Here is a 14,009-nt window from a genome sequence, read left to right as displayed (position 1 = left end):
GTTAAACCCACAAATCAGACTTCACCCATTGATATATAACATTCCCTGAAACGTTTGTACCTCAATACAGTTTATTCATTCCATTTAAATCCAGAGAGATTTAACCACTAGGAAAATATAGGTCAACTCCATTTTATAAAAAGAGATTTTGCTTCGGCTGGAATTTTCAGAAACAATTTCTGGAGATAACAAAAGGTCGGGTATGCAGACCTTTGGTTATAACAGTGAGGATCGTTTTCATATAATTTTTTCAAATAAAAATTTTCAAACAGAAGTCAGATCTAGTGAAGACAACGCCTGCTGGGCTGGCTGGGGAAGGATTTGGGGGTTTCACTGCTGCTGCTGCTGCTGCTGCTGCAATATCATGCTCCCTGTGTTGAGTCGGAACTCGGGGGTGTGAATGAGCTGAGACTCACGGCTGGTTAGAGAGCTGGTGACAAACACTCCGGATTCTCACCTCCACAACACCGAGCAACAACTTAACGGAAGCGCAGCAAAGCAGTTTAAATTCCTTAGCGATGGCTTATAATCGAAATTAACGGGAGTCTCCACCAGTGCAAGAGGGATCGGGAAGTGCCCGAACAATGGACACAGGGAGCGCGTTTTGGCGTTAAATGTTCCTGGAACGGGACATGGGGGTCCGTAAAGTCAGCTGCTGCGCTTAATGGGCAGAAGTGGAGCCACAAAGCAAAGAAAATGACACCAGAAGAAGTCAAAGAGACGGCGCGCCACAAAGGAGGGCAAAGCAGGACGCGTGTGTGCAGGGAAGCTGTGCCCTAGATCTGTAACGTCTGACTTGTTCTGTCATCCGCAGGCTCGTTACATTCTGTTTCGCGATGCAGTTCACTCTTTCCAACCTGCATCTGGGGAAACAAAGAAAATGCTTTCAGTGACAACTTGTCGCCATGCGTAAATGGAGAAGCATTTTTGTGTATTTGCTGTACGCGTTTATTATGCTTACAATAAACGGGGCTTGTCTGCCCTGTCACTAACTCATGCCCTCTCCCATGACCCCGCTGCTATCTGCTGTACTATAGATTTCCAAATCCTTAAAATCTGCCATGAGTGATGGCGATGCCCGCAGAATCTAACAGTAGCGGTGCGCAAAGCAGCTCTCATGAAAAAATCTTCAGGGCACCGGATCGCAATAGTTATGTGAAAACATGTGTCATCCCACTGTGTCGTGACCAGGACTATGAATCGTGGGTGAGGCGAACGCTCACAAAAATATGGAGTTCCCAGAGACTCCGGTGTGCGGTGTGTGTGGGGTCACTTTCGGTTTTTCTCGCTCTGTTGGTTAAATGTGCAGACTGGAAAGCTGAGGCCAGCAGCAGCGCTGACAACAGACTCTCTTATTCAGCGTCTCCCATTCACTTCGTTTCGGGCTGCGCGGCGGAGCTGCTGCAAACTTGCTGGAGTGTGGTTTCGCCAGTGTTTACCCTTGTATGTGCCTTCTTTTGGGTTGGTTTGTATCTGATCCGCTGTGGAGTTCTAATCCAGACCGCCCTTTTCCTCCTAACGCTGTGCCACCTGGGCGAAGCAGCGGCGTGGTCTCTCCTGGACGGGACGGATGAGCAGCTGTTCTCATTCACTACAGCGGCCGTGGTCGTGCTCGTCTGCCTTGCCACCGGCGCACTCATGGTAGCACGGCTAAATCAGGGCATCTCTGTCATCGTTTTCATCAGTATAGTCAGGACTATCTCACTCTTCTCACTGCACAAAGTGCGGGCCACTTGGAGACCGTACGTAGCGTACCTGGTTGGAGTGCTGGGCATCCTACTGGCGAGGTATGCTGACAAGCTCCTTCCCAACCAAGGGAGACATAAGGAGGGCTGCACCCCCGTGACTGGAGCCAGGGAAGAGATCCCTGTATTTAAAAGGCGCAGGAGGTCCAGTTCTGTGATAGCCTCAGACATGGCACACAGTCAGTCCAACAGCAAGTCACATCGCAGGACCTCGCTGCCATGCATCCAGAGGGACCAGGTAGGGGGTTTCTGTCCCGTTGGAGTTTTTTTTTCTATTTCTGGCTTGTTTTAGTTCATTTTGGGCTCTTCCACCTCTGTAGCTGTGAACGCTGGGTTTGAGGCAAAGCAAAGGGAAGAAGGAGTAATTAAATGGCAGTAAAATCATGGCTGTTGGGGTATGCTAATTGCCATTAATGGTTTCAGTGTTTTTGCGTGTTTTGGTGTGTTTATAATTGTGTCATGGATTTTAAGTTTTTGAAGTTTTCCTGCAAAATATTTTTTTTTCGTAGAAGGCTACACCACTTAAATAACAACAACACAATAATGAAATGATAATGATGATGATAATAATAACAATGATAATAATAATAATAATAATAATAATAATAATAATAAAATCTGAATGGCATTACTATGCTATGGTTTCTATTTTTCACCATGTATTGCAATGTGTTGCAATTTAGATATTAGGATTTTCTTTGATGTGCTTTGATCTAGGCAGGAAAAATCCCATGGCTATGATTATTATCTCTGATTTGATCTCTTGTCATAGCCTATTCAGAAGCCACTTGCAGCCACATCATAACAATACAAATTCTATTCTTTTTTGCTTCTGGGCTTTTGCAAGTTTGCCTGCTTGCTTTGATTGCTGTTGATTTTTGTCATTATTTATAGAAATCAAAGGCTGCCTCAAGACCAATATATTTTTCATGTTAATTTAGATGTATTCTCTAATATTGGACGAGGAGGTGGACCTTGAAATCCTCCATATTTTTCTTTACAAAACACTGCATACAATGAAATGGTTGCTTTTGGTAAATTCGCATGGGCCTTTATTGTTTCGTGTCTGGCTCACTTCTGTCCACTGAAGATAAAGTACCAAATTTGGTATTTTGTTGCTAAAGGGATCCTATTTTAGCAACAGTGCTTTCAAGTGCTGATGAAAAAGGGGAGCTGAGGATACGATGTCAGTGATTCATCTCATCCCTTATTATTTATGTCAGACATTTTCTCCAGATGATCTCCACTGCCATATTATGCAAAACTGATGATTGCATTTTTATCCCTCTGTCCTGTACTTTTTTTTTTTTTTTTTAATGCCACTTGCTGGGGCAGCCTGCCCTAAAATCCAGGGATGTTCAGTCAGTAGCTTTAGCTCTTAAGCCCCCTCTGATACTGATATAGATACATACCTGTGTTCAGAGGGGGGCTTCACTCAACCGGGCCCATATCAGCTCCTTTGCCCTCAATGAGCATGCTGAGCATCTGAATGGGAAACAGATTTTTGGAGTGATCAAAGCTCTCGTTGTGACCTGTGTGTGCAGTTGGGTTGGGAGATGAGAAGCTGCACTGTCGGCCCGGCCACTTGAAAGATGCCCTCGGCTCTCAGGGCTAGTTAGAGATGTAGTGTAGCTTGTTTGTTTTTCTTTGTGGTCAGGCTCCCCCAAAACATGGCAATAGAAAATGAAAAAAGACTCTTAGTTTAGATGTGTTATTGCTTACACTGTATGCTGATTCAAGCTTGATGGCTCAGGGAAAGTATGTAGTGTCAGTCATCATTTTATGGTATAGACATATATACATAGATGACTGGCTACGTGAATGGGAGGGGGTGTAGCGTTGTTGTTGAATGAGTGATGAGCTGGAAAATGTCTGGCTGTCGTTTACATTGAACATTTACGGCATGGCCACAAACATACTAAATGCATGCAGATGGCTTGAATGTAATCATTTTTTATACTTGCTTTGTAAAGGAACAGTGTCACAAATGAAGGCAACATCATCAGAATTTTTTTTTCAGCTTTTATAAATTATATGACATTGCACAGTATTGCTTTGTGTTAAATGCCATACAGCCATGTATACGAACCCACAGATTAAAAAGGGGGGTACTAGTTTGTTAGAGATTTTAAAGAGAAATTCTAATATATACTTCCTTTTTCTGTTGTAGTTTCTGTTGTGACAAGTTCTATGCCTTAACAATTTCACTCCATATCCATACAGAAATAAGATCATTTCAAGCACATCAAATGCATAAAGAATGGTTGTGGATGGATACCATTATGTTGAGATTTAAGAGTCTATTATTTTTAGTGAATCAAGATGAAGATACTTGAAGAACAATAAAAACACTCCTAAAATCAAGACAGTCGTTGTAAATTGCTCTCATTAACACATGGTGTGCTTTGCAAAATCCTCTGGGGGAAATTTTCCAAAAGAAGCCGCATCATGGAGAGGATGCATACATTTCATTGATGCACCTCTGCCTTGTCAGGCTGCCCAAGTTAGAGCCCACCAGTGTCACTGACTACATGTTGTTGTAGAATTTAAGGAACACATAGTTTACACTGTCATGTTAACATCAGGCCATCAGGCTACAGTCAAAGCCGTGAGTGGTTAAAGTAGATCTTCTGGAATGAAACCTGAAGGCTCTGTCATCCTGCTCATCTTTGGTCGTGATGGTAAGCAGTTGACCAGTCACGGCCTGCTTGTAATTGAGACACACATGGTGTACATATGCTGTCTTGACCGTGTCTTGTCTGTGTGGTCTGTAATGTGTAAACAAGCCCATGCTGACCCAAGCTAGTCATCGCCTCACTCACACGGGGCTCTGGCCTCCCTGAGGGGGGTCAGACGGGTGGATTTGGGGTTGGGGGGGCAATGCAACCACCACATGGTGATGGGAGCAGGGGAGATACCACCAGATTGTACACACTACCTGTTTAACTGACTGCTTGGACACTCTGTGTATAGGAGAAATACAGGATAACTGTATAGCAGCCCTATAAAACAGAGATGGTCATTTTTTTTTTTCCTGGTTAGTGCTTCTCACTTGCATAGATGTTCTGAAGAGGTCTGGTGAAGTTTTTACTGTTTAATCCTTTGGTTGTCTTCAGTAGAGTTATGATGTTTTAATGAGCCACTGTGAGAGCTATGACAAGGAGTACATCTGCACTTTGTTGACCTGATGAATGTTTGCATTAGTGCTGTGCATCTGAACATGACTCTGACGTTGGACTGTGAGCTTCACAGTCGACACTTAGCATTGTTTTTCTCAGGAAGCCTCTCCTACAGTCTGAAGAGTCTTACATAAAGCCCTTCAAACTGATAGTCACTGCATAAAAACAGTTTATTCGGAAAATAAATAGAGCGAAGAGCGATCCCTCTGTGTCTTCTTCCACACAGGCCGAAACTGCCATATTGCCCTCAGCTGCAACTGGAGCTCTGCGCAAAAGTCATGCTCTAAGGCTATGGTTCACTCTGCACAAGTGCAGATTTAATAAACAGCCATTTCCCATATTATTATCACAGATATGCTGCCAGCATCTATCAGCTCACTGGATAGCTGCATTTCACAATCTGGGGTCATCCTCCCCGTCATGGGCGCAGTAAAAGAAAGTCATTATCAGCTGATCTGATAGGGGTGGGGGGGCTCTCTGGGATAGGCTTAGTTTTTAGGGCTGATGCAAAATGACAGGCTAGTCTTCTGTATTTCAGCTGGGGACAGTAAACCGGAGGAAGAGGTGTGTACTTTGGATCACTTTTCACAGCTTGCAAGGACATTTGAGTCTAGGGCACTCCTGCTGCAGACATTGGTGCTGTCACAGAGCTTCCCTCCTCAATACTGAGGGCATCCACAGAGGAAAGCAAGCTACTGTCTTTCCCAGTCAAGCTTGGTGTTCACAGGGCAGTATCTGGGTCCACAAAGCAGTTTAGAGCAATTGCCTTAACTCAGCTTAATTGGCCCTGGTATCTTTAAGCTGTAATGTGGAAGTGGAAGCTGATTGGGCAGGGAGGGTTTTGTTGATGGATGGAGTTTGGACATTAGGAGTGTAGTTCTGCTTTTTAGATGATTCTTTTATGAGGCTTCGGAGGCCACTCCCTTTGTTGTCAGCAACTCCGCCCATCCCTGCTGCGCTCTGCTCTCTGTCCTCTCCTTGACACCAACACAAATATTATCCCAACCAGAGGAGGAAATTCTTTCTTAACTTGGATGATAAAGATATTCTTGAAATCTATGATAATGACTTCCTGTGGAATGGGATCCAAACACAATTACTGTTGCTGTTGTAAATGTTTCCAGTTACTCTATTTTTGCTGCACCATCCATAATTGAATTGTGTTTTGGATGGGGGAGGTTGTTGATAGCCTGTAGGGCAGTGATTTACCACTGTGCCACTGCGCACTGTCATCCCAAACAGCTTGTTTGTATTCTAAACACATAGCCGCGTGGGATATGATGTTTTCTCTCTCTCTCTCTCTTTTTTTTGACTGGACTGGCCTCTGGGTTAGGGATGGACTCATTGAAAACCTCCTCCTACCATCTGGAAAGGAAGCCGATATCAGCATGGGGTCGTGTGTCTTGTGTTTGTGCGATCCACTTCACGCTTCCAATTCCCATTCAGTCCCAGTGTATTAGCTGGGGCTGTGTGCATGTGTGAGGATGCAAGGGGTGGAGGAATTGGGGTAGGAATGAAAGTAGGTCATTCGAGGTTTTGTTTAGTAGCCAGGCAAAACAGCAGGCTTACTCTTACCCCCTAAATGGTGGAAGAGTGTTGCATTTGAGTGATGCAGTGTAGCAATATTTAAGCTTGATTTTCCTCCAAATTTGTGTGCTTTACCTTTGTCTTATTAGCTATCCAGTATGTGGAGCCACGTTCCATTCGTTTCTGGTCTGTGGTAAGTGTAAAGAAGAGATCCTTTGCCCACATTGTATTGTCACACCACACCATCAAGTATTGGACACAATGTCTTTGGTGCCCAGTGCTAGACACTGGCCAGTTCCCACCTGTTTAAAGTCTGCATTATACAGCTTACCAATCTCTGTCAAGTTCTTTCATCACCTTCATCTGCAGAAAGAAGACTGGTTCACATCCTGATTCTTGCCCTGCCTCTGATCACTTAAGCCAATCATATCAGAGGTCCCAGGCAAAGTTGACTTGGTGCACAGAAATAACGTCTCCTCCCAACCAGGGGCCTTGATCAGGCTCCCTACTGATTACCATGGAAATTATGGAGGTGTGTGTGTGTGTGTGAGCATGTGTGTTCATGTAGGGGAGAGAAAGAGAGAGAGAGAAAGAGGGAGAAAGAGTGTGTGTGTGTGTAGACAGCAGCTTGATGGCTGCCAGCTGCTGCAGGCAGAGAGGTTGAATCCGCTTGGAGAAAAACTGAGGGCCTCAAACCACAGACGCAACCCAAGGCAGCTGGAACTGCTAGACAAGCGCAGGCCTCCGTTTCTGACACATAGCACACATATTAACACCTCAGTATCCTAATAACAGCCTCCCATTTGAATCGAACTGTATAATTTCAATAAAAGGATAGATTTTTTATGGGGGGCTAGCAGTGTACATGCTGTAGTTTTGTCTGCTGTCTGCTGTAAACGAAAGCAATTATGTCACTCAAGTTTTCTATGTTACCATAAGAGACCGGCTATTTCAGTGATGGAGGTGAACAGAATGTTCCTGGCACAAATGTGTGTACGCATACGTGTGTGTGTGCTTGCACATTCGTGTCTGTGTGTGTTTGTATGTGTGTGAAAGAGGAACCGAGGCGGAGAGAAAGAGAGAGTTGTGTGTGAAGGATTGGGTGCACTTGCATATGCACAAATGCAAGGTGTATATGAAAAACAAATGCATGCCCCACTCAAGCAATGTTTTTGGCTCTCAGTGACACCTTAAAGGATGGGCAGGTTAATAGGTGCCAGTACGTGTCCAGGACGACAGCTCATCACTTACGAGAACAGGATGCAATGCATTTGTCTTTCACCTCTATTTATCCTCCTGAAGGGCCTTTTCAATCAGTCAAGTCGCCCACCTTTAAGACAGTAATCCCTTACATGAGGGGACATTCCTGCGCTCGCCCTGGTGCTAAACGGGCTGGAATGTGCAGGTTGAGCGGGCCTTGAAGGACGGGCCAGTGGGCCCATTCATCTGGCACCGTGCTTAGCATCCCGCCCCCTCCCTCCCCCCCTGGCTTCCACTCCCCACATGCCCTGACCTGAGCCAACACCGCCATCCTGGGCTGTCACCAGGTGTGCAGCTGGCCTCGGCCGAATGAATGGACACTCTCAAATCGCCCCGGGAAGTGTGTGTGTGAGTCTGTGTGTGTGTGTGTGTGTGTGTGTGTGTGTGTGTGTGTGTGTGTGTGTGTGTGCGTGTGTGTGTGCGTGTGTGTGTGTGTGTGTGTGTGTTTGTGAGAGAGAGGGAGAGAGAGCACGGAGGGAGGATGGTCTCAGATGTAAATAGCTGCAGTCATTAGATTGTGTGAAGAACTAATGGAAGAAGCAACCGTTAATTTCCTTTGCAGAATCCACACGTGCACATTGACGGCAGGGTTGCGAAGATCAATCTCAAGGCCTTTGATTGCCGTCCAGGTTCGGAGAGGAAGTTCAGCTAATCCCCCGGGTCCATTCTGTCCACTCTGTCTCTGCTAGAAAGAGAGCAGGCCACTGTCGCTGTATCTGCTGCCATGATTCATTTAACAAGCAGGAACATTTTGAACCTCGCTGACTGGGGTTGTCCAAGAAATCTAAACATGGTGAACGATGAATTGATTTTAGATAGATTATGATGCTCGAATCCAGCCGAGCGTCAAGGGAGGCTTTACTCAGTGATGGAAGATTGTATTTAGTAATCCAGTCCCTGGTTAGGTAGTTACGGCTATATTGGGCCAGCTACAGTTAGGGCCATAAGTATTTGGACAGTGACACAGTACTCCTAATTTTGCCCTTGTACACCACTACAGTGTATTTGAAATGGAGTAATAAAGATGTGATTGAGGTGCAGATTTTCAGGTTTAATTTAAGGGGTTGAACAAAAATATGGCATTAACCTCTTAGAAATTACAGCCAGTTTTATGCATTGTCACCTCATTTTCAGAGGCTCAGAAGTAATTGGACTCTTGACTAAAAAGCAGTTTCATGGCCTGGTGTGGCCCTTTCCCTCATTATTCCATGACAAATTAAGAAAATAAAAGGTCTGGATTTCATTCCAAGTGTTTTGCATTTGCATTTGGTAGCATGCGATCCATGCGATCCATGCGATCCAAAGAGGTGTCTATGCAGGTGAAGGAGTCCATCATTAGGCTCAAAAGCAAATACAATCCATCAGACAGACAGCACCAACTTTAGGAGTAGCCAAATCAACAGTTTGGTATATCCTAAAAAAGGAGGAATGCACTGTTAAGCTCAGCCACACCAAAAAGCCTGGATGACCACAAAAGACATCTAAAGTCGATGACTAAAGAATTCTTTCCCTGATGAAGAAAAACCCATTCACAATTTCTAGGGAAGTCAGAAATACTGTCATGGAGGTGTATCATTGTCTAAATGTACAGTCAAGACGTGTTTGCGAGAAAATAAATACAGAGGGTATACAGCAAGGTGCAAACGACTAGTGTCACTCAAGAACAGGAAGGTCAGATTAGACTTTGAAAAAAAAAAAAAAAAAAAAAAAAAAAACATCTAAAAAAGCCTGCCCAATTCTGGAACAAGGTTCTTTGGACAGATGAAACAAAGATTAACTTGTACCAGAATGATTGGAAGAGAAAAGTGAGGGGAGAATGAAAGGAACAGCTCATGACCCAAAGCATAGCACATCATCTGTCCAGCATGGTGGAGGCAGTGTTATGGCATAAGCATGTATGGCTGCCAATGGAACCGGGTCACTGGTGTTTATTGATGATGTGACTGCTAATGGAAGTAGCAGGATGAATTCTGATATTTATAGGGCTATACTGTCTGCTCAGATTCAGCCAAATGCCACAAAAGTGATAGGAAGGCACTTTACAGTACAGATGAACAATGGCCCAAAACATACTGTGAAAACAACCCAAGAGTTACTCAAAGCAAAGAAGTGGAATATTATTCAATGGCAAAGTCAGTCCCTAGACCTCAACCCAGCTGAGCTGCTTTTCACTTGCTGAAGACCTAATTGAAGGCCCAAAGACCCACAAACAAGCGGCAACTGAAGGCAGCTGCAGTGAAGGCTTGGCAGAGCATCTCAAGGGAGGAAACTGGTGATGTTGTCCATGGGGTCCAGACTTCAGGCAGTCGGGAACCCATGCAAAGCACTGCAAAGGAATTTCTTCCAAATATTGAATATAATTGTTTTAATTACAGTTATGTATGTTATGTGTAGTTTGTCCAATTACTTTTGAGCCTCTGAAAATGGGGTGACAATGTATAAAACTGGGTGTAATTCCTAAACAATTAATGCCATATTTTTGTTTGACCCCTTAAATTAAAGCTGCATTTCAATCATGTTTTTCCATTTCAAATCCACTGTGGTGGCGTACAAGGGCAAAATTATAAATGTTGTCTCACTGTCCAAACTCTTATGGACCTAACTGTATTTTATGCATTCAGCTTGTGCCAGCATGCATTTTTCCCTCAAACTTCCCATTTTCTTCAATGCACGTAATAAATGTTGTTTCAAAACTTTGCATATGTAATACTTCAAATTAATTGCATGTTACTTCAAAGACACAAATTATTTTTTCTCGTAAAGGTAATTTTTTGGTGAGGATATATCTTACTCAATAGTTATTCAATAGAGAGGAAACAATCCCTGGGTATGAGCAGAATCACTGCTTTCAGTTGTTAGAGATGAAATTGTTAAGGTGTGGATGTTGTGGAGCTGAGGCAGCGGGCTGCATGTCCAACTCGGTAGCGTGGTGAGAGGAAGTGTGTTATTGTAACCTCTGCCTGGTGAGCCCTCCCCATCTATCCAGCCCACTGCCTCACTGGCTCGCCGTGAGCCTGTCTGTCCTTGCAGCCAACAAGGCCTCTGCTGTTCCCTGCTCAGTGCTATGTTTTACTCTCTAAATATGTTCTAGAAATCTGTCTGTACATCTGTCTGTCAGTCAGATTATTTCACTCTTTGCAGGGGCTGAAGTTTTAGGTTTTGGGTCAAGGGTTGTTTTCTTACAGTCACTTTCAATTAGTCAGATATTAAAAGGCCAATGTATAGCTGTAGTCATTTGCTGAATTTGCATAATGTTATACAGTGTCTATATGATTTAGATTTTTGTGGATATACTGTATCCTGCCAAAAACAAATGTAGAAATGTTGCTTAGGGGATGCTTAGTTCCCATTTTAGTGTCACTTTGGTCATCATCTTGAATCCACTCTGCGGACAGAAACCACTAATGGTCAGCTCAAGGAAATACATTTATTCATTAAAAATAGAAAGAAATCCGTTGGTCTCAGAAAGTTTTAGAAACTTTCTCTGTGTGAATCTACTGCTGCCTTCCCAATTTAGCTGACTTTTTTTTTTGGCATCGTTCCCTTGTAAATGGAGTAGAATCTGATAAGTGTGTGTAAAGTGTGCAGAAACACTATACAAGCGTTTGCGTTCTTATTTATTAATGTGGGACACTTGAAAAAGTTAAGGGGAACTTTTTCTCTTAAATGTGCTAAGTACAATAAATTATTGATTTTTTTTTTTTTTTTAAAGCATGTCCTCTCAAGTTGCCATTCAGTTTTTAGAGAATCAGTGAGCACAAGACGCCCAGAAGGCCCTAAAATATTCCCTCACTTCAAGAGGTCATATTATTCAGTTTTAAAGTGCATGTGTCTGTTCTTTTCACCAAGACTTGGTGAGAACAAGGCAGCTGTGGCTTGTCTCTAGTGCACTCTCCCAAAATCATCTCCAGCTCTGAGCTTTTTTTTTTTTTTTTTTGGATAAGACATAGATTAAAGTATTGACCTACCCCACACCACCACTACCTCCACCTCCTTTCCAGCGTTGTAATCACCTGCTAATGCAATGCTTCCACAAGCTGACTGGACCCACATCCCATTGATTTGTTGCTGCTTTGCTCTGCGTTACCTGGAGACTCTATGCGATGCCAAGCTGGTGTGCTCTTCAATGGCTTCAGTCGATTCTTATGAATGGCAGACTTTTCTATGCAGGTGTGCATGCATGTGTGTGTGTGTGTGTGTGTGTGGCCAGGCAGGTCCTGTGTAGTGGAGATAGTGTTTGGTTGGTTCCACACACCCTTTGCTGCCCAAGATAGCCAACCAACCAACTAATTGCTTTAAGGAGCACGAGCCAGCCATTATCCATGGAGACTGGTTTGACTTAAGACTTCGTCTGAAGAACGAGAGACAAAGTGAAACAAAACATGCCATGGCAACATGTGTGCCATGCTGATAAGACATGGGATATTGTTTCAAAAAAAATGAATCCCATCCCCATGCATAGCCCTTCATCCCCCAAAATGATGCATAGCTACATGCTCTGTACATTTGTGAGAAGTCTTTCTGCGCACACGAGAGAGTGAAATTGAAGATGGGACTGAAAACAATGTGATGGGAGTGAGATTAAGCTTAACTGGCTTTTACTTTAATGGTTATGCACCTGGGGGCTTCTTCAGTTTTCCCTCTCTTCTTTCTCCCTATAATGTTTTCCATTAGCTGCTGTTCCATTCAGACTCTACTGATCCTTGCATTGCCTCCTACTGAGGTGGAAGGCCGAAATGAAATCTCCATACTCAGCAGACACCTTCTCTTCTCTTCTCTTCTCTTCTCTTCTCTTCACCTAGGTTATCTTAGGTCTCTGTTTCTTTTCCTCTGATCTGTCCTTTCCTTTCATAGTGAAAACAGTTTAGTGTCAAGGCTCAGGCTGTAAGCGCTATAGCTGCCTCAGATCCCAGATGATGGCTCTGAGACTACAGATAAATGCATTGCAGATTCCCTGGGTATAGAGAAGTATTACTGATATTGTCTCTAAGTCTGCTTGTCTGTATATTGAGTCACACATCCCTCTCTCTCTCTCTCTCTCTCTCCCTCTCTCTCTTTCTCTCTCTGATTGCCTCTTGTCCTCTTGTCTTATCCTCGCATCTCACTGATACCCCAGCTGAGGTAACGTGAGAATGCGCATCAACATTTTTAATGATGTTTGTCTTTTCTGCATAATTAACTGTAACCCTTCACCCTGTGTCTCATTATTGTGCTCAGACTCACTACAGTGTAAAAACTTGAGAATTGTGAGAGGTTTGGCTGGTGATTCATCAAGGCTTCCATTTACCTCTTGGAGAGAGTGTTTCCATTGTAAGGATGAGGAATGGCATGTGGCGGTTTTGGCGAAGCTCCACTGGAGAGGCAGAAGGCCTTCTGACGTCATTAGGAAACGTGACCCACTTCTAGAGAGCCGTGGAGCCTCGGGCTGGTTGAGCAGATGTGGCACAGATGCGCGTGCGTGCACACACACAAATAAGCGTGTGCACCTACGCACACCCTACTTAGCCTTTCTTTTCCGTTCAAATAGCCACAGAAACAGAATCAACGGAGCAAAACTTTAGCCTGGTCTCATTTGGGTTTGTGGTCATGCAAAGGCGTGAACAGACGTGGTCATGGGCTTGTGAACTGGTAGAAGAGGTAAAGCAAGAGGAAAGGCAGGGTGTTTGTGGGCCATTCAGGCCACATCTGGTGGATTTCTAAACAGGTCTCAGAGGGGTGGAAAAGAGCCTGGAGCAGCATCTATGTCTTTCGGCTACAGTGCTCCCGTTATGTAAGGTGGATGCAGGGAAGACATGGTGATGGGCCCGAGAGAACGATAGATTCTCTTCCACTGGCTTCATCCACTGGCCCTGTCCCACCCACTTGCCAGGGGCAAAATCTGAGCCTCCCTGTCTGCCATTACTCCATTGGTTCCAGCCATTACGTAAAGCCATTCTTTTGCATCTGTCAGTTGGTCATGGTGCAGTCCAATAGGCTCTCTTCAGCTCTCTGCTATTCGCACTTTCAGCAAATACGTCACAGTCCCTGTCATAGTTTCTGCACCCAGAGATACTGGTTAAGTCACCCACTTCTGGAACCACGTGTCCCCCACTGGACCAGCACGGGATCCCACCAGAGCCTTCTGTCCTGTTTCCACCGCTTCACCACGGACTGAATGAAAACATCTCCTCTTTTTAAATAGTGCAGTGCTTTCTTACTGTCTGTTAATGGGTTTTCACATGCTACTATGAATCATATTCCCCCAGGGAGTTGGTAAAGTTTCATCTAATCGAATCTCATTCCCTGAACCTGATATCCC

At 44.2% G+C, this 14,009-nt stretch overlaps 1 protein-coding gene across 2 annotated transcripts in view; it reads left to right on the top strand.

Annotated features, from left to right (window-relative positions):
* The first annotated feature begins 535 nt into the window (after positions 1-535).
* The window catches only part of LOC115361327 (cGMP-inhibited 3',5'-cyclic phosphodiesterase A-like), a 67,514-nt gene continuing 54,040 nt past the window's right edge, over positions 536-14,009 (top strand). For both annotated transcript variants that reach the window (XM_030054747.1, XM_030054746.1), the window contains exon 1: positions 536-1,983. In XM_030054747.1, coding sequence (XP_029910607.1) covers positions 1,069-1,983 — 915 coding nt within the window. In that variant the 5' untranslated portion in view covers positions 536-1,068. The remainder of the gene's footprint in view (positions 1,984-14,009) is intronic.

This window comes from Myripristis murdjan, chromosome 6 (assembly GCF_902150065.1).
Source record: "Myripristis murdjan chromosome 6, fMyrMur1.1, whole genome shotgun sequence".
Lineage (NCBI taxonomy): Eukaryota > Metazoa > Chordata > Actinopteri > Holocentriformes > Holocentridae > Myripristis > Myripristis murdjan.
Note: the sequence above shows the minus strand (reverse complement) of the source record. Positions and strands in the feature narration are given on the sequence as shown.